The sequence below is a fragment of the Prionailurus viverrinus genome, chromosome C2 (assembly GCF_022837055.1).
Source record: "Prionailurus viverrinus isolate Anna chromosome C2, UM_Priviv_1.0, whole genome shotgun sequence".
In the NCBI taxonomy this organism is placed as follows: Eukaryota; Metazoa; Chordata; class Mammalia; order Carnivora; family Felidae; genus Prionailurus; species Prionailurus viverrinus.
The window spans coordinates 46,406,562-46,428,282 of NC_062569.1; the positions used below are offsets into that span (position 1 = coordinate 46,406,562).

Consider the following 21,721-nt stretch of genomic DNA (forward strand, 5'->3'; position numbering starts at 1 on the left):
CTTGATGATTACCTATATATATTAATTGATGGTTACAGCTTTGCAGTATAGCTTGAAGTCTGGGATTGTGATGCCTCCTGCTTTGGTTTCTTTTTTCAAGATTGCTTTGGCTATTCAGGGTATTTTCTGGCTCCATACAAATTTTAGGATTATTTGTTCTAGCTCTCTGAAGAATGCTGGTGTTACTTTGATAGGGATTGCATTGAATATATAGATTGCCTTGGGTAGTATTGACATTTTAACAATATTTGTTCTTCCTATCCAGGAGCATGGAATCTTTTTCCATTTTTTTGTGTCTTCTTCAATTTATTTCATAAGCTTTCTATAGTTTTCAGTGTATAGATTTTTCACCTCTTTGGTTAGATTTATTTCTAGGTATTTTATCGTTTTTTTTGTGCAATTGTAAATGGGATCGATTCCTTCATTTCTCTTTCTGTGGCTACATTGTTGGTGAATAGGAATGCAACCTATTCTGTGCAACCCAGTCACCGCACCAATTTCTGTGCGTTGATTTTATATCCTGCAACTTTGCTGAATTCATGAATCAGTTCTAGCAGTTTTTTGGTGGAATCTTTTGGGTTTCCATATAGAGTATCATGTCATCTTAGAAGAGTGAAAGTTTGACCTCCTCCTGGCCGATTTGGATGCCTTTTATTTCTTTGTGTTGTCTGATTTCAGAGGCTAAGGCTTTGAATACTATGTTGAATAACAGTGGCGAGAGTCGACATCCCTGTCTTGTTCCTAACCTTAGGGGGAAAGCTGTCAGTTTTCCCCCATTAAGGATGATATTATCGTTGGGTCGTTCATATATGGCTTTTAGGATCTCGAGGTATGCTCTTTCCATCCCTACTTTCTTGAGGGTTTTTATCAAGAAAGCTTTGTGTATTTTGTCAAATGCTTTCTCTGCATCTATTGAGAGGATCATATGGTTCTTTCCTTTCTTTTATTGGTGTGATAAATCATGTTAACTGCTTTTCAGAACCAGCCCTGCATCCCAGGTATAAATCCAACTTAGTTGTGCTGGATAATTTTTTTAGTGTATTGTTGGATCTGGTAGGCTAATATCTTGTTGAGGACTGTTCATCAGGGGAATTGGTCTATAGTTCTCCTTTTTAGTGTGGTCTCTGTCTGGTTTTGGATTCAAGGTAATGCTGTCTTCATAGAAAGAGTTTGGAAGTTTTCCTTCCATTTCTATTTTTTGGAACAGCTTCAAGAGAATAGGTGTTAACTCTTCCTTAAATGTTTGGTAGAATTCCCCTGGAAAGCCATCTGGCCCTGGACTCTTGTTTTTTGGCAGGTTTTTGATTACTAATTCGATTTCCTTACTACTAATGGCTCTGTTCAAATTTTCCATTTCTTCCTGTTTCAGTTTTGGTAGTGTATATGTTTCTCGGAATTTGTCCATTTCTTCCAGATTACCCATTTTATTGGCATAAAATTGCTCATACTATTCTCTTATTATTGTTTTTATTTCTGCTGTGTTGGTTTGTGATCTCTCGTCCTTCATCCTTGATTTTATTTATTTGGGTCCTTTCCTTTTTCTTTTTGTTCAGACTGGCTAGTGATTTATCAATTTTGGTAATTCTTTCGAAGAACTAGCTTCTGGTTTCATCTGTTTTTTTTTTTTTTTTGGTTTTGATAGCATTAGTTTCTGCTCTAATCTTTATTATTTCCTGTCTTCTGCTGGTTTTGGGTTTTATTTGCTGTTCTTTTTCCAGCTCCTTAAGGCATAAGGTTAGGTTGTTTATCTGAGATCTTTCTTCCTTCTTTAGTAAGGCCTGGATTACTATATACTTCACTTTTATGACCGCCTTTGCTGCATCCCAGAGGTTTTGGGTTGTGGTGTTATCATTTTAATTGACTTCCATATATTTTTTAATTTCCTCTTTAACTGCTTGGTTCGCCCATTCACTTTTTGGTAGGATGTTCTTCAGTCTCCAAGTATTTGTGACCTTTCCAAATTTTTTCTTGTGGTTGATTTCGAGTTTCATAGCGTTGTGGTCTGAAAATATGCATGGTATGATCTCGATCTTTTTGTACTTACTTAGGGCTGATTTGTGTCCCAGTATGTGGTCTATTCTGGAGAAGGTTTCATGCGCACTGGAGAAGAATGTACATTCTGCTGCTTTAGAATGAAATATTCTGAATATATCTGTTAAGTCCATCTGGTCCAGTGTGTCATTCAAAGCCATTGTTTCCTTGTTGATTTTTTGAATAGATGATCTGTCCATTTCTGTGAGTGGGGTGTTGAAGTCTCCTACTATTACGGTATTACTATCAATGAGTTTTTTCATGTTTGTGATTAGTTGATTTATATATTTGGGTGCTATCCCATTTGGTGCATAAATGTTTACAATTGTTAGGTCTTCTTGTGGATAGACCCCTTGATTATGATATAATGCCCTTCTACGTCTCAATACAGTCTTTATTTTCAAGTCTAGATTGTCTGATATAAGTATGGCTAATCTGGCTTTCTTTTGTTGACCACTAGCATGATAGATGCTTCTCCATCCCATTATTTTCAATCTGAAGGTGTCTTTAGGTCTCAAGTGGGTCTCTTGTAAACAGCATATAGATGGATCTTGGTTTCTAATCCATTCTGTTACCCTATGTCTTTTGATTGGAGCATTTAGTCCATTGACGTTTAGAGTGAGTACTGTAAGATATGAACTTATTACCAGTATGTTGCTTGTAGAGTTGGAGTTCGCTGGTCCTTTCTAGTCTTTGTTGCTTTTGGTCTTTATTTACTCGTTTGTTTATTTTTTCATCTTTTCTCCCATCAGAGAGACCCCCTTAAAATTTCTTGCAGGGCTGGTTTAGTGGTCACAAACTCCTTTAATTTTTGTTTGTCTGGGAAACTTTTTATCTCTCCTTCTATTTTGAATGACAGCCTTGCTGGATAAAGAATTCATGGCTTCATATTTTTCTGATTCAGCACACTGAATATATCCTGCCACTCCTTTCTGGCCTGCCAAGTTTCTGTGAATAGGTCTTCTGCAAACCTGATCTGTCTTCTCTTGTACCTTAGGGACTTTTTTTTTACCTTGCTGCTTTCATGATTCTCCCCTTGCCTGAGTCTTTTGTGAATTTGACTCTGATATGCCTTACTGATGGTCAGTTTTTGTTGAGTCTAATGGGGGTCCTCTGTGCTTCCTGGATTTTGATGTCTGTGTTTTTCCCCAGGTTAGGAAAGTTGTGCACTATGACTTGCTCACATAACACTTCTACCCCTATTTCTCTCTCATCCTCTTCTGGGACCCCTATAATCTGATGTTTTTCCTTTTTAGTGAGTCACTGATTTCTCTAATTCTTAAATCGTGCTCTTTTGCCTTAGTCTCCCTCTTTTCTTCTGCTTCATTATTCTCCATATGTTTGTGCTCTATATCGCTGATTATCTGTTCTGCCTAATCCATCCTTGCCACTGCTGCATCTGTTTGAGATTGCAGCTCAGTTTTAGCATTTTTTAATTTCATTGACTAGCTTTTACTTCTTTTATCTCTGCAGAAAGGGATTCTTATCTATTTTCGACACCAGCTCGTATTCTTATTATGGTGATTCTTAATTCTGGTTCAGACATCTTGCCTGTATCTGTGTTGGTTAAGAACCTGGCTGTCGTTTCTTTCTGCTCTTTCTTCTGGGGTTAATTCCTCTGTTTCATCATTTTAATGGGAAAAAAGGAATTAATAAGGTAGAAAAATTAAAATTAAAAAATTAAAATTAAAAAATATTAAAATTAAAAAATTAAAAACAAACACACAGACACAAAATGGAATAAATGATGCTAGATCCTAGGTGTGTTTTGGTCTGGGTGTTGAAAGTGCTTGATAGATTAGAGAAAAGGGAAAAAAAGAAAAAAAAAGGAAATATTTTGAAAATTTTAAAAAATGAGGGGCGCCTGGGTGGCGCAGTTGGTTAAGCGTCCGACTTCAGCCAGGTCACGATCTCGCGGTCCGCGAGTTCCAGCCCCGCGTCGGGCTCTGGGCTGATGGCTCAGAGCCTGGAGCCTGTTTCCGATTCTGTGTCTCCCTCTCTCTCTGCCCCTCCCCCGTTCATGCTCTGTCTCTCTCTGTCCCAAAAATAAATAAACGTTGAAAAAAAAATTAAAAAAAAAATGAATACACTGATGTAGACTAAAATGAAATGACGTTAGTAAAATAGAGTTTGGAAAAAATTACAAAAAAGTAAAAAATATAGTAGAAAAAATTCAAAGAAAAAGTATTTTTAATAAAGAATGATAATAAAAATGATTTTTTCTCTTTCTGTATTCAATAAAAAGAAAAGAAAAAGAGAAAAAAAGAAAATCGGATAAGTGGACTGGCTAACAGACTGAAATACGACTGAAATTACTTTGTTTTCCCCTAGAAGTCAAAGTATGAAGCACTTGACAGACCATAAACTAAGTAGGTGGGTAGAGTTGTGTTCTTGAAGAGTGAGGGTGGCCCAGTTGGGCGGGGCTTAGTGTCACAGCTCTGGTAGTTGGCATTCTCCATCCTCCACTAGATGGCGCTGCTAGCCTACTGGAGTGGATTGTTGTGGCACTTGTAGGTGCATATTTGCATATGTGGGAGTGATAAAAATGGCGACACCCAGCTACCCAGTCTCTAGTATCGGAACTCTGTTCTCCTTGATCAGCAATCGCGCACCCATCCTTCATCTTCGGTTTCCATCCACTCCTCCCTTTCACACTGTCCATGACCAAGCCCCAGGCAGCACCTCCTTTCCGAGTTTGGTCTCAGATGCATCTGCCTTCCCCAGCGCCCCCCCCCCCCCCCGAGGGACTGTGGCTTTGTCTCTATCCCTCTGGGAAGGGTCTTATCGAACAATGGCTGGGTGCTGGCAGCACGTAGGAACACTTGCTGGACCCTGCTGCTGACGGTGCCCCGAGAATGTGGCCAGGTGCCAGCCTGCCCCAGAAAAAGTTTGTGAGATAGTGTAGCAACAGCATTTCAGGGATTTTGGAAAATCACAACAGACATCTGGCACCAGCCTTCACCCCAAATGATCTTGTTCTAGCGCCAGAGAATGGGGCCATTCTCTGGGGTCTTCTGGGACCAGGTGGCCTCACAGCCTCCAGCAAATGTCCTTCCAGCAGTGGAACTGTTCTCCCCGTGTGGCCTGAGAACCTTCTGGACCCAACTCTGCTCCTGGGGATTCACCCTTCCCACCAGAGCATTGCTAGTATCGAGCTGTGGAGTTTCAGACTCTGCACTCCTCCTGTTTACAGTCTTAATGGAATTTAAACCCTCTCCTTTCTCCTTTCTCCTTTCTCACTTTTTAGTTCAGTCCCTGTGGCTGTTTCCAATTTTCCACTTTCTCTTCTGCTGCTTTTGGGGAGCGGTGCTTTTCACATATTCTTCCCCCCCGCCCACCGTCTCCATCCTCTCTCTGCATGAAAAGCAGCTCCCTGCCCTCTGCGGTTTCTGTCTCCCCACGTTCACCTCTCCATGCCACATACCTGCTGAATTCTGTCATTCAAGTTGTGCAGATTGTTGTGTTAATCCTCAGATCAGATTTAGTGTTGGTCTGGCTGTATTTCATGGATGCAAGACACACAGAAAACTTCCATGCTGTCTGCCATCTTGGCTCCTTGCTTTCCTAGTATTTCTATATCTTTTTTATCTCCTTAATGTTTTCTGTAAATTAGAGTTCACATATAATTTAATTTATACTAGGCATTTGTAGTTGGAATATTATGCTTCCTTTATAAAATACATTTTAAGATATTCTAAGATATATAAAAAGATAAATTAATGAGGCCAATTTGGCCTCATTTGTCTCAAAAGAGATGCATTTTTAAAATTTATTTATTTTGAGAGACAGTGTGTAAGCAGGGGAGCAGCAGAGACGGAGAGGAGAGAATCCCAAGCAGACTCTATGTTCTCAGCACAGAGCCCAACATGGAGCTCTATACCACCAACAGTGAGATCATGACCTGAGCAGAAACCAAAAATCTAATGCTTCACTGACTGAGCCGCCCAGATGCTTCTCTAAAGAGATGTATTAATACCCTTAAAGTTCTTATAAGGTCTATGAAATATCCAAGTATCTATATACACATTACCTGGGTCTTCAGTGAGCACAAGACAAATGCTCACAGATAGGAAAATATCACTTTGGAAAATACTTGGAAGTTCTCCTGATTATCATGTTGATTTCCCCTTTATTGACAAATGCAATGATTGTGATCAATAGTTCCTAAAAAATGTGCAAATTATCATTCAGGATGCATGTTCCAACATTTTGTTCAGCCAAATTCCTGTTGTGTCTTTATTCTATGTCTTGGCTTTATATTTGTGTATTGTTTATAGATATGTGAGAGCTTATATTTATAAACTAGAAAGGACTTAGATAGCTTCTATTTTTTGACAGATCAGGACATAGATAATATAACTATTTATTTATAAATTTCATTTTTCCTTTTTTGTTTCCTAGGCTTCCTATTTTTTCTTCTTTATAACTTGAAGTTGTTTTGAGAACAAAGAAATATAAGAATATCTTTCTCTAGTCAATTTATTTACATAAAACAGTGGTTGTTATTTTTTAACCTCAATACTAATACCTTCCTGTTTCTACCTGGGTTCTACAAGTGATATAAATTCAATTATTGGACATTGAAGAGGGAAAAACATGAGCCAACAAGTTTTATCAGAAATATGGTGTGACTTCAGACAGCTGGAGATAAAGAATAGGAAACAAAAAACTTAAAATGACTTTTGCTTTATGATAAATAAAAAGTATTGGGAGATAAAATGAAGACAGGTTTGAAATATATCATTGAGGGTCTTTCATTGTGGGTATCAGTGACTTCTTATGTCTTGTACATTTTGGTGTTCATCCACCCATTGCCTTTTCTTGCAAATTATCAACTCAGTCTTGAATGAAAACATTTATCTACCTAAAAAGCTAGTTGATTTACTTTTCTGTTTTCATGGTATTCACATACCCAGTATTTAATTAGTTTTTAATTTGAAGTTTTGTTAATGTGCAGGAGACATCTTGGAACAGCTTCTCTGAATTTCTAGGATCTTGTGGTAAATAAAGTAGTAGCAGATGTCACAGAGTTGCCAAAGTTATGTGGCCAGGTTAGTGGTAAATTGGGTTTGGAGGTACCTGGGGTTAGAGACACATGTGTACTAGGGAGAGAGGGGATGCCTCGTGTGCTAAAATGAACATGTAAGAGCAGAAGGTTTAGGACTCCTTGAATAGATGGACTGCAAACAAAATCAATGCTGTTGTTGTGGGATTGGAGTAAGAGAATAATTTTCTTTGGCTTCACCAAGCAGAAGTTTGATTACCAAATCAAGTTAGCTATGCCTGAAATATCAATTAAAAAAATAATTCTCTTTATTTGTGACCATTGCAATGTAAACCATTCCTCAGGAGTCCACTATCTCATATTCTTCTGTGATTTTGGAAATCTCTCACTCGCCAGAGGCTCTCTCAAAATTAAGTTACTTTTCTTTAGACTCTGTCTTCAATACCAAGGTTATTACACCATTTCCTAATGTGACATATGCAAAGAATATGGAGATTCAAGGAACCGTATTATTGAGTGCTGTGGTTTTACAGAGTCAGTGTATCTATTACTTTCTTTCCCCCCAAATTCTGAACCAACTGAAGATTATATACAAAATTCAAATAAACGACAGTCAAAACATAACCATTATTTCTAAAGAAGGCTTTGGGAGAAAGTATATTTAGGTACTGAGTTAGATTGACTCATCTGTCGTGGCTGGCCCTGCTAACCAGCCACGCAGTTCCTCCCTATGGAACTTGCTGCCTGAAAAAGCAAGCAGAGTAAAACGCAACAAGCCACAAAATTTTCTTGGGAGGATCATTGTGTACAGGCAGCGGATGCAAATAGAAAAAATAGAATGGCCCAAGGCTACTTTCCCTTCCTGAAAACACCAATCTGCAAAGTCATCTTTTCATCACTGGAGACAGTGACAGAGGAGACACTCCTCCAGACTGTGTCAGGCTGATTCTGGTCCCTCTGAATAGAAATGGAGTGGGAAATTTAGGTTTCTATATAATACTCACATTTCTTTCCAAGTTCATAGCTACAAGCATTTCTGTTGCTGTTTTTTGTTTTTTTGTTTGTTTGTTTTTTTTACCAAAAGTACTCTCACATTTCTTTCTTCATTCCAGAGCAGAACGCTTATGACTCCCTGAATAGATGGACTGCAAACAAACTCAACGCTGTTGTTGTGGGATTGGAGTAAGAGAATGTTTTTCTTTGGCTACTATGATTTTTGCCTTCACCAGGTAGAGGTTTGATTTCCAAATCAAGTTAGCTATGCCTGAAATATCAATTAAAAAAATTATTCTATTTATTTATCACCATTGCAATGTAAACCATTCCTGAAGAGTCCACTATCTCATATTCTTCTGTGATTTTGGAAATCTCTGAGTAACATCCCTGAGTGAGCATTTTTGGATACACTTTTGCTCTAGACACTTAAAACTCAGGTCCCAACTTAAGCCCCAAGTAACATAGCTAGATAAGAAGATATAAATAAATCCTACAAATTTGGGATGGTAGATTATATTTGGGTTGGTAATAAAATGTTTTATAATAATTCTTGTTTGGAGTAACGTAGGAGGTAAAGGTTGGGATCAGCTAAGAATTTTAAGTCATTCTCAGGAAAAGTGAATTTTACCTTCTGGATTTTGCTAGAAAATATCAGAATGTGTCAGGACAGTTCAATATTTTCTCATACTTATGCAATCTGTATTTCTGAAGCCGACATCCCCAGGAGGGATTTTTTCGTACCTCTCTAACCTAGTCCATAGTAACAAAAACATACTTACAGACTTCTAATCTGTAATAGTGACATAGATTTGGGGTTTTTTTTGTTGTTGTTTTGTTTTGATTTTTAGCTAGGAAGCTATGAAAGTTTAGGGAGAAAACTAAAGTGACAGTTTGGTCATCTAAAGAGTGATTGCCAATGCTGTTTATTTTGATTACTCGCAGTAGCTAGAACTTCCTATTTTCAGGGATACTTCTCATTTATAACATTAGGATATATCCTTTATACCTCCATAACTTTTGAAGTAATCTAAAACTTATCATTTTAAATCTATTTTAATATAGTGATATGTCTGTGTCTGGCTTATATATTTTTTCATATCCTTATGATTTGTGTTCTTCGCCCTAACGTCTAAATATACTGCATTTAAAGTAATAGATACCAACATACTTTGTTTAGGATTTTCTAAAGATAGTTTATGATAAAATTTTAAGGATCATCACACTAACATTTAATGTTAAGTACAGATATTTACAAATTTTGCTTTCCTAAAGAGCATGAGGAAAAAAGTTAGCCCTGATAGATAGCAGGCTGATAGAACCATTCTCCTATGTTTACTGGTCCATGTACATAGTGGGGGAAAAAATCCATTTGTATCCATTAAAAGAATAGTGTGATAGTTTGCCTCAGAAATGAATTCATCAGAAACAAACAATCTTCCTAGCATACTAAAAGGTTATTTATATTTCAAAATTTTTATCTAAAATCAACCCCTTGGCATTATCCTTGGTGAGATATATACATTGCAAGCATGTAGGATTTTTATCCACATGATCTTGAAAAATGTAACACTGTCCCTATAATAATCTCTCAGATATGCTGTCCTCAAATATCCATGGTGCTCTTTCAATAATTTTTTTAATGTTTGGAACGCCAGTTACATTGAGAATATGGTATAAACTATAGAGTATCTCCAATCTAAAATGCATGTGGACTAAAAACTATGCTTACAATTGTAGGGAGTTCCTAATATCTCCTTACTCCTCACACACAATGCTATCTGTGGAATGTAGATACAAGGTTGAAAACCTTTATATGAATTTTCTTTTCTTTTTTTTCCATATACTAAGGAGTTAGTGGAAAACTCAAGTGTGATTTTTTTGACAGATTAAAAATAGAAACTGGTGTTAAATTGCATCTATTTGGTATTGAAAAACTACATGGAAAGATACAACCATAAATGGTCCGTTATAAAAAAATTGTTTAAATAAATCATTCTTTTTTAAAGCTATAGACTAGCTCCTCAACACCATTTTCCTGCTCAGTTTGAAGACAGTTTCACTGCAGTCAAATTTTTTCTTCAAGATAAAATTCTTAGAAAATATGGAGTGGATCCCACCCGAATCTGTCTTTCAGGAGACAGTTCTGGGGGCAATTTGGCAGCAGCTGTGACTCAACAGGTATGTTGCATTTGTTTTTATTCTGAGAGGTAGAGGTCACAAATCATTTTTTTTTCTTATACGCATAACCAGTTCTTTCAGCATCATTTGTTGAAAAGACCATACTTTCTCATTGGATTGCAGTGATACTGGAGTCTAAGATCATTTAACTATCAATATGACTATTTCTGAATCCTCTCTTTTGTTTCATTGACCTGTTTGTCTGTTCTTATGCCTGATACTATTCTGACTCCAGCTTTGGTCTTTCTTCAGAATTGTTTCTAATACTCTAGATCTTTTCCATCAAAATACTGGGATATCTTGTCAATTTCTAAAAACAAAAAGGCTAATTTGGATTTTGTATGGTATTGTGTTGAATCTATAGGTTAATAATGCTGGTACTTCCAATTAAAGTACATGGTTTATGTCATTTTTTACTTAAGTCCTCTTCACTTTCCTCAGTATTTTCCTTTTTCAGTGTAGAAATCTTACAAATCTTTTCTTAAATTTATTCCTGAATTATTTGGGAAAATTTTCATGTAAAATGATATTTTTCAAGTGCCTCTTTGAAAGTATTCAGAAATCATTTTCATTTTACACTGACCTTTTACAATCATATCCTTAAAAATTTCACTTATAAATTCTAGGGTTTTTTTTTAATGTTTCCTAGGATATTCTACATAGTCATATCTCCTGCCACTAGAGACCATTTTAATTCTTCCTTTTTAATCTTTATGCTTTTCTTTTATTAATTAGTGCACTAGCTAGGGCTTCCAAGACTATATTGAATACAATTGTCATTCTCTGAATTTTAGAAGGAAATCATTCAATATTTCACCAACAAATGTGATGTTAACTGAAAGCTTTTTACAGTTGGCTTTTGTCAGGCTGAGAAAGTCTTTACTATTCCTGATTTGATGATAGTGTTTGCATAAATAGGTATTAAGTTTGCTAAATGTTTTTTAATGGATCTATTGAGATTACAGTGTGATTTTTCTCCTTTATTCTTTTGATGTAGTAAGTTATGTCAGTTGACTTTCAGATGTAAAATTATGCTTGCATTCCAGACATGAGCCTCCCTGGTCATGATGACTTAAAGCTATTATATTTTGCTGGTTTCTTTTTGCTGAAATTAAAGATTTGAGGGATTGATGTCTATCTTTTAAAAGTTCTTTGTCAAAGTTATTTATTTATTTATTTATTTTTTTTTGAGAGAGAGAGAGCAAATGAGTGAGCACAGGCAAGAAGGTGTGGGGGTAGAGAAAGAGAGTCCTTTTTTTTAAATGTTTATTTAATTTGAGAGAGAGTGTAAGCAGCAGAGGAGCAGAGAGAGAAGGAGACAGAGAATCTGAAGCAGGCTCTAGGCTCAGAGCTGTCAGTGCAGATACCAATGTGGAGTCCATTGCAGGGTGCAGCATGGGGCTCGTACCCATGAACTATGAGGTCATTACCTGAGATAGAGTTGGATGCTTATCCAACTGAACCACCTAGTTGCCGAGAGAGAGAGAGAGAGAGAGAGAGAGAGAGAGAGAGAGAGAGAGAATTTTACCCCACACTGAATGTGGAGCCCTTCACAGGACTCAATCCCATGTCCCAGGATCATGACCTGAGCTGTAATCAAGAGTTGGACACTCAACTGACTGACCCACCCAGGCACCCCTTGTCAGGTTTTGACATAAAGTTATACTGGCCTCATTCAATCATTTGGGAAGCATCCCAACTCCTCCTCCAATTTTTGTTTCAGAATACCTAATCATAAATTTATTTATTTGTTCTTTAAAGGAGAAGAATGGTGAGGAAAATAGAAAGCTCACAGCTGAAATCAGAAGTCACAAGATGAATTCGTTTGTCCAAATGACACTCAGCTCCTAAAAGTCAAACTTATAGAGGGATGTTGAGGAGGGACTAAGTTAGGTAATTTCCACCATGTGATTGTGGGGAAATCAGACACAGGCCAGTCACACAAGTCAATTAGTTGTCTGTGTTTCCTGAGCCCAAGTCCTCAAGGCTTACTAGCTTCATCATTGACGGCACCAAAGTTTGATGTTACATATGCAAAGAGAGACTCAAAGAGACACTCAAAAGAGTCATGGGTTTGCCCTCACTCAAAATTTGGGGGAATGACTTAGAACATTGGGAGGAACTCTTGTGGGTTGAGAGGAAACTTGCAGAGGTACTCCAAGTGAACTTTTGCTGTTGGGAAAAAGAAGTAAGGGGTCAGCTGGAACGGAACTGGGGTAGCTCCCAAGTGGGGTGCAGGAGAGGATTGTCAGGGGCAGACCTTGGGAGAGATGTGGGCCATGTGGGCCATATGAGGGGAGCACTCAATGTCTGTTGTAGGTTGTGGGACTTGGAGGTGGTGACCTACAGGAATGCTGTTTGCAGGAGCCATCCACATAAATCCCTAGGATGAAGGAAGTGCCAGTGTTAATATCACCAATGATCACAAGGGCTTTTTTAAGGGTTTGGTATATCTCATCTCAGTGCTGAGGCTGCTCAGCAGATTCCTTCATCAGAGTATTTTGGTCCTGTAAAGAACCAAGCTGTGCTAAGAGCTCTGAAGTTATAAAAATCTTTAACATTTTTGATTAGCAGATGCATTATCATTTTGGGAATTTGATGTTGGCACATTTGTCGGTGGTAGACATGTAGGAATCTACCAGGTTATGAGTGGTATTTGCTTGTCTCTCCACTTGTGGGTCCATGGAAAAGTTTTCTGCTTGGCTATTCTCATTATTTGCAGTAAAAGCTTCATCAGGAGAAACCCCAGTTCTTAGTAGAGACATCTTCCAGCTGCCTACATCCTCCTGTGAATCACATGCCAGCTCAAGGAAGCAACAGTCTTTGTATACAGCCCTTTGTTCTTTATTAAATAATATACATATGTGTTTGCTAGGCATAAAGCTCTTGTCCACATCCCAGACTTTCAGGTTGTCCCAGGGAAATACATACTTCTTTGCTTTTGCCTTGTCATCTTTGTACCAGGACAAACTTTCAGGGGTAAGTATAAACCAGTATCCTTTAGAGCCTCCTTTCATGATGCCACTGATGCTGATGGTTAGCTGCATCTTTCAAATTACTTAATTTCCAAATCTATTTTTCTTGTGAACCTGACTGATTCTCTGCTGAACATTTGCAAAGTTATGAAATCTTTATGATTAGTGTTGGTGTAGGAGACTGGATGTCAATCAATATCAGGACCTAGTACCTAGTACTTTGTCTTCCCTTCTGCTGTCAAATGTGGTCACCAATCATCCTTTCCATTTACTTGAAGAGTCTGGGGAAGTTTGCCAGTCTTTTTTTGTTTTGGTGTACTTTTTGACACTGTTGATACATATTTGTTTTACCAGATCCACACACCTTAAGGAAGGGTTTGCAATTTGTTTCTTGACTATTGCTCAAAATGCCATGTCTCGAGTAAACAACCCTGTCCTGATACAGTGTATGTTTTTGATTGCATAGGTTATTTCTATTCACAGTTCTTTCTCATTGAACCCCATCTTTACTGTCTCAGAAGGAAAGCCTTCATAGAAAATACAATGGATTTAAAGCCCTTTGAGAATTCCAGGGTAACTACTTGATCCCCTCACACTGTGATTCTCTTCTCAAAGTCCACAGCAAATTGTTGACCTACCTACAGCAATGCTTTGGTCTTCCTGGTGGGCTCTTCTGGCTTGAAGTGTTTGTAGGCTCCTACTTCACATTCTGTCATTCCGTGGAGGACAACTGTCCTTCTAATTTGTTCCTGAAGTTTGGCAGATTATGTCAAATGGGGTTGGTAAGTTGCTGATTGAGGAACTTCTCCAAGTATGGGGTGCCCATATGACTGGCAATATGTTTGTAAGCTGAATGTGAGAGAAACAATTTCCTTTCCTCCTTCCCATATATATTCTTCCAGCTTCTGTTTGCCACCATCACATAATCCCTGTGAAGGGGCAGCATCTTGTTCTCTAGGACATCTCTGGCATCTGTTTCTTTGTCTATAAAGTCTAGTTTGGTGATGACTCCAGTAGTTTTCAGACCTTGAGAATCAAATTCCTTTCCTTTCCTTTCCTTTCCTTTCCTTTCCTTTCCTTTCCTTTCCTTTCCTTTCCCTTTCTTTCTTCCTTTCCTTCCTTTCCTTCCTTCTTTCTTTCTTTCTTTCTTTCTTTCTTTCTTTCTTTCTTTCTTTCTTTTCTGACAGACACAGCATGAGTGTGAGTGGAGGAGGGGCAAAGGGAGAGGGAGAGAATCCCAAGCAGGCTCGTGCTGTCAGCATGTGAGATCATGACCTGAGCCCAAACCAAGGGTCTGACGCTTAACTGACTGAGCCAACCAGGCACCCTGAGAATCAAGTTATTTAGTTATCTTCCAGGATCTTAGTTTGTAAGATTGGTATTGGCTGGGGTAACAGCCAGTATCAGTTCTCCTGCATGATGAACTGTGAAATCATTTCTCTGATTGGTGACTGATATGGTGACTAATTTCCTCTGGACACTTTATCCAGGTAGGGCGATAAGGATTGGATTTCACACATGTAGGGAATAGAGTCATAAATAAATTGGATTGGAGGAAATGTCTGCATTCCTTCTGGTCACCTGATCTTTTTCTGCTTCAATTTCATGGCACACACTATCAAAATCTGTTTTCCTGTGTAGTTAAGAAATCCAGCATATTCTGCTCATAGTGCAGCACAAGAGACCATCTCGTTGCAATGCCCAATGCCCAAGGGAGAATGTCCTAGGTAATTATAAAAGGATAGGGAAGACATGGATAGGGCAAGGTATGGGCTGAGTGCACAGAGCTTTGAAACCCTCTCCAGGTGTTCCACTCTTCCCAAATGTCCACCTCTTCATAAACCCAGAATCTTGCTCATTAAAAAAAAAATTAGGAATGAAAATAAAATACTCAGACCACTCAGAAGAAAATTATATACAGACACATATATTTATATTTTATATATACATAATGCACATTGCAAAGAGAGATACACACATTCATAATATGAAAGTGTACATATACATATGCATGTATACTAATCTGTAACACCACATACACATACAAAACCCTATTGTGGAGCCAGAATGGCAGTAGTTAGCAAAGTTTCACCTTTGGCTCTGCAGAATTTCATTACCAAAAAGAAAATTTGTAAGTCATTAGACTTGTTGATTCCCGAGGCCTCTTCCAACCTAAACTAATTTGCTATGTATTTGAATTAATACATCACTTATTTGAAAAATCTTGCTGGGATGGGGCGGGAAGTGTGGTAGAGAATGAATATTGGAGACTGTCCCCTGTTTTACATACGAATCACTACACCAAATCATACAGCAATCGAATCTTGAATTTTATCTAAAACTGGTTTTATGGATATAGAAATTCTGGAAACTGTCCAATAATTACCCAATAATGATCAAGAAGCACCTTTAACACCTGTAATGTCTGTTTGCATTTTGTAATATTTGCCAGGCTTTGTAAATGAAGAAAGCTTTTGAAATGGTTATGACATGTAGCCATAAAGATCCATCAAGATGTGAAGACCTTTCCAGCAGGGCAATCCTGAATATTAACACAGCTACCAAAAACAGATGCGATTCTCAGTACAATTTGTAGGACAGTACAAGTTGTTGTCTTGAAGTGAATTAAAATTTGACATTATCATATTCTTTGAATTGGCTACTTGTAGAAGTACATAATATCTATTTAACTTTCTGATATATCTGATCAAAGAAATTGTTTTACAGCTGAAAATACTGTATCAGAACTCAACATGGTTACATAGTATGACAAAAAAGTGATTTCCTTTAGCATTTCTTGTTTATTTTTTTAAAAAATTTTAATGCTTATTTATTCTTGAGGGAGAGGGACAGAGAGGGGAAAGGGCAGAGAGAGGGAGATACAGAATCCTAAGAAGGCTCCAGGCTCTGAGCTGTCAGCACAGAGCCCGATGTGGGTCTCGAACCCATGAACCACGAGATCATGACCTGAGCTAAAGTTGGACGCTCATCGGACTCAGCCGCCCAGGTGCCCCTCCTGTTTTTTATGATCATACTTTAAGTTGCTTATTCTTCATGGTCAGCTAAACTTTCTACATGAGTTGTATTTTAATCAAAAAGTTTTATTCCCCATGCTAGGTTTATTCTTTATCTGGCTAATTAAAATCACCTTTTACTTTGTAAGTATTATAACACAAGCCCCCTTTTTTTCAAAGTCTCATGTTTCAACAAAGCGTTTAATAGTATGTTACAGATTTATGGCCTGAAAAGCTCAGTTTCAGTAAGAATACCTCATTTAGAGATCGGTATTTTTGTGTACTCTGAGAAGACTTCAGGCGACATATTAGATATATCCTTCCTAATGGATACCAAATATATATATATATATATAATTCATAGTGTAAAAAGATGTTCTTGTGGATTAAGAGGTTAAATAGATTCTTCTGTATTCTGTAATTTTCTTTTTCAGACTTTGTCCATTTTTCAATTCTCTTCTACTTACTGAAAGAGAAATGAATATCTTTTCCCTACAATTCTGAGATTTTCTGGCAAAGTCACATAATGTGTCCTAAAATTACTAATGTTGCTTACCAATTACAATGATCTGAATAGTCACTATAGTCGAAAAACTTTCTCTCAACAAAGTTCCTTAATCTTTACTTTAAGGAGCAATTTTTTTTTTAATTTAATAGCATTTAAATTCAATTTCCTAGCCATCTCATCCAATTATATTTTAGAGTAATTTATGCATTATTTTTATTTATTTATGGCATAAACATCTTCTTAATTTTAGAAAATAATATGAATTGATTCAATACTCTGAAGTAATTATTAAGTTCCACTCTTCTCAGTTTTTAAAAACTATGTGATTCTATGTAGGAAATTTGAAAAGGTAGTGGTAATATAAGATATCTCTATTTGTTATAGGTTAAACTTTCTAAATATATTGTTCCTACTAATTTGCATCATTTGTCATAAGGTGTCAACATGGCCTTGTGATCGATTTATAACAATATTTCTGTGACATCTCTACATATTTCTATGGCCACATATGATCTTATGTTTTACACTTCTCTAAAAATATTTTTAATGTTTTCTTTACCAGTCTTAAGAGTAAATATAAATCAGAGACTAATCAATGATGATGCCTTAAAAAAAAGTGACACTACACACCCTTCAACCTGGGATATTTTCAGTAGCAGGTATACTATCTTCTGCCATGTTTATTAATCTCCATGTAATCACAACATATCAGTGTCACATGGACTACATGAAATCCACTGAACGTAGGAATACCAATCCTCTGTTAATTTCAATCTTGCATCACCATTGCTCTCTGGAAACCTCTATCCATCTGTGCCAGCACAATCAAGATGGTTTTCTGAAGCCACTGTGTAGTCTCAGGAGGTCTTTGTCATCATTTGTTAGATCTTGGACCGATTATCCCTCTCTTAAGACTAAGAGAAATTCTTCCATTCTTTTTTCATGGGTCGATTAGCAGTAGGTCTTTCTCTCCCTGTGTTGGCCAAGCGGAAGACGTGTCTAGGAAAAGCATCTTGTCTTGGGATTTACATCTTCATTTCAGGGAAAAAATGACTTAGTAAGTTGGCTAGATTAAATAAAAGATTGGCTAGTTTGCTCAGTTCTGTAAAACTAAAAGACCTTTATTAACAGTGCAAGTTAAGCCTGAAATTCATCTGGCTTTGAAATGATTACCTTTCAACATTTGAAAGCTGTTTACCTGACACACAGTAACAACAAAGTTGCCTTACTCTGGAGTTACAGGTGGAGGTCACTTTGGTAAGTAAGAAAGTTGTTTTGCTACAGCCTAACATCAGATATTCAACTCTCATCATTTTAAGCTCTTTTTCTACATACTCCTAATGTATACCTTCCTCATTTAATCACTTTGTATTCTCCCCTGGCCATTTGTTCAACTTGCTGTGGCTAAGTAGGTCCGGGATCTCATTATTTCTATATCTAAGGGCATTTTTGTTGTTGTTCTTTAACTTCTTTTCATCACTTGAAACTCTTGCCAACTTTTGTCTTAAAATACTCACTCTCCCTGTTCTTATCTTCTCTTCCATTCAGTTTAATGGGAGATGAACTCTTGGTCTATACACTCCTTTGAGTCTGATTTTCCTTAGGACTCAACGTTTGGTCCTTCTGGCTTTTATCCCATTCTCTGCTTGGTCTCATGACTTCAGCTCTGAATGATCTGCTGAAGGCTCTTAAAGTTATGCCTCCCACTAATGCCACTGTCATGAACTCAAAACCCATGTATCCAAATAGTTTTCCCCACCTGGATATTCCATAAGCACTAGAAACCCTTACAGGCGAACCTCCTCTATACTACCCAAAGCAGTTACACTCTAGTGATCATCCTTTTATTTGTTGCATGTGCACAATCTCAACTGGACTCTAAGTATTTTGGAATCTGAGACAATAATTTTTTTTTAATCTTTATATATCCAAACCCTGCCATCATACCTGTACTCTTGCTGTCTTCTTCCTCCACCCTTCAGAATACTCCAGAGTTGGACCTTTGCCTCTCTTCTGCCTGTTTTACCTGAGGGCAGCCTCTTTATCTGTCCCCTGTGTAACACAGCACGATATTACAGATTATCCTCAACACATCTTTGTGGGAAAAATTTAGAGGTTAAATAAAGACACTGGTCCTACATGCTGCTGAATTGAACCATAACTGATTATTCACCTTGGAATCAAGTTGTTTTTGCGACTTGCTGAGAAGAGTTGAACGGATTCATTCTGTCCCCTCCCTATTTATGCAGTTACTGTTTGTCTCTTTTGGAATCCTGGTTCAAAAAAAAACAAAAACAAAAACAAAAAACTAAGTGCATAGATACTACATCAGTGGAAGTATGGTGAATAGTGATGTTAGAAAGGATGGCAGGGGCAAATCATGCCTCTTTTGATTTTTTTTCTCCAAGGGCATCGTGAAGTCATAGAAAAGTTTTAATCACATTTGTATTTTAAAAAATACTGTTGCTTGTTGTATTTATCTTAGCATAATACTCTCTAGCTCTAGGCACTTTGTGGCAAATGGCAAGATCTCATTCTTTTCTATGGCTGAGGAACATTCCATTGTATATATGATTTCACTCATGTGGAATTTAAATATCAAAACAAATGATCATGGGGAAAAAGAGAGAGCAGCAAACCAAGAAATAGACTCTTAACCATAGAGGACAAACTGATGATACCAGAGGGGTGGTGGGTGGGGGAATTGGTGAAATAAGTGTTGGACGTTAAGGAGTCCCAAACACCCCATGGGCTAATACCACCATCTTGGACATTAGCTTTTCAACGTATGAATTTGGAGGAATATAAACATTCAGACTACAGTAGGCTCCATGTGGGAGTTCTCCAGCTCCTACAAAAGTTGGAACATGTGCTCTAAGGTGATGCCAAAAGTCCTCTTGTATTGGAGTTCCTTCATGGTGGCTCGTAGTCACCCAGATACTCACTGGCTATCTGTGTGTTGGTGAAGTTGGATGTGGTACGAGGTGGGGGTGATCAATGAAAAGGAAGAGTAGTGAGGGAAGCAATCACAATTGCTATGAAGCTGGGTGCACCGGATTAAAAAATAGTAGATCTGCTAAGTTTGATGAACAGGATTATCAGTAGTGATGTGGGAACTCCATATATAACTAATATTTTACATACATCTATCTTTCTATGGCTGACAAGCACAGGAGAAGTTGCTGTGGATGTGCAGAATGTTAAATAATACACATCTAAACCAGGGGGCTAGATGGTAAGGACCTTTGCAAACCAGTGACTGGTTTGAGCTGGGCTGTGGATAATGAGGGACTCAATGCAGGAACAGTAATGTATGCGCTGGGCAGGAAGAACCGGCCATTCTCTAGGAAAGCACCATTGCCCTAATAGATGGCCTTGGGGCATTTGGGGAATGGGAGAGGATTCAGTAATGCTTCAGACTGTCTGGAGCAGGCTTTATGTCAGGCACAAGTATTCATGACAGGCAAATACATGGGCTTCAAAGCAGTTGAGTCAGTAAACTGATATAGGGCTCTCTGGGCAGGGCGTAAAGTCATGAGTGGTTTTTCTCTGTCTTTCCTATCAGCTACCCCTCAGTCACCATTCCCAACTAATGGGGGCTAGTTGTGAATAAAGAAATTAACGCAGGAGTGAAAATCCTTCTGACCTACATGTCATTCTAAGCTTTTTAGTATGATACAGAAGCCTTTTATGAACTGGTTTCGAATTTTCTTGCCAACTTTCTAGATTGAGGAGATCAGTCTTTACCATGGTGTTAAGAAACTACTCTCAGGGTAACAATACTGTCAGTGGCATGACCTGTAACTTGAAAAACCAGTTAGAAATTTAAATTGCATGGTTTAATAAAAGAGGAGCAGAGGGAATAGTTTATATGGGAGAATTCTATTTTAGATTTCATGAGTTTAGAATTAATGGTATTTAAGTACAAAAGAAAAGTTGAAATATATCACATCCATTGTGTTCTCATTGAAATAATGTTAATTATTAGAAGGGATTAAAAATAAGAATGGGCTTTTTTGAATGTATTCTGTAACCTTCTACTGAGTTACCCAGAGGTCTTTGTTATACTGAAAACAATAATAAAAATTTAAGTGGACAATTTAAGAACAGTTACCAGTGTTTAAACCTCAATGATACCACAACAAGCAAGATGTGTTCTCTCAATTTTTTTTTTTTGCTTTTGTATTTTCATTCTTGTTCTTTTTGAAGTGATAATATCCTGAGATAAATGTCTTACACACTTTTTGCAGCCAGGTACATATGGATTGCTCACAGAATGAGAAATATGTATCCATTAATGTGATATTCACATTTATGTTATAGAAAGGTTCATTCAGGGCTTTTCAGTAGTAATGTTTATGGTTCAGTATTAATGCTTATTTGCACTCTTGCACTCTGGCCATTTGTCTTTGAGTCCATGTGGATCTAGAAGGAAAGAACAATGCTATAGATAATTCAATAATTAAGTGTTATTGTTGGGACCTACTCATTATAAGTCTCTTACTGCTTCGTATGTCCTCTGGTTTCTGGTTCTAAGAGAACACAATGTCCTCTTAGAATTAGAAACTGAGCAGCAATTTTGATTTAGTTATTTGTCTGCTTTTAAAAAATATTATACTTAGCCTTTTATTATCTTAGAACTGGTAAGACATACAATGACAACTTAGATATTATCAGTGCTTGTGGAATTCAAAATCGAGGAGAGAGATCCATTATATACATTTTTAAAAGGTAAGGGGAAATTGATCATTGACCTGAAAGAGCTAGAGAGTTTTGGAAGTTTAGAGGAGTTTGAAGATAGAGAAGTGAACTTTGATCAGGTACTTACATGCATAATCATACATTTTTGGTTAGAAATATATGTAAATATATAGAAAACATCTAAGAAGATTCATACTAGACTGATAACATGGTTGCTAAAACTAGGGTAAAATTGCCAAACTTGGTGGATCTGACCAGCAGGTGCCCTTCCAGTATTTTCACAGAGTTAACTTTAAAATGAGCTTCAAAGGAT

General features: G+C 37.3%; 1 protein-coding gene and 1 pseudogene across 2 annotated transcripts in view; one reads left to right on the forward strand and one right to left on the reverse strand.

Moving 5' to 3' along the window:
• The window catches only part of AADACL2 (arylacetamide deacetylase like 2), a 44,760-nt gene that overhangs the window by 20,386 nt on the left and 2,653 nt on the right, over positions 1–21,721 (forward strand). For both annotated transcript variants that reach the window (XM_047876604.1, XM_047876603.1), the window contains 2 exons: positions 8,149–8,218; positions 10,039–10,210. In XM_047876604.1, the coding sequence (XP_047732560.1) occupies positions 8,149–8,218; positions 10,039–10,210 (242 nt within the window). The remainder of the gene's footprint in view (positions 1–8,148; positions 8,219–10,038; positions 10,211–21,721) is intronic.
• LOC125175052 (dynamin-3-like) lies at positions 12,514–16,241 on the reverse strand (annotated as a pseudogene).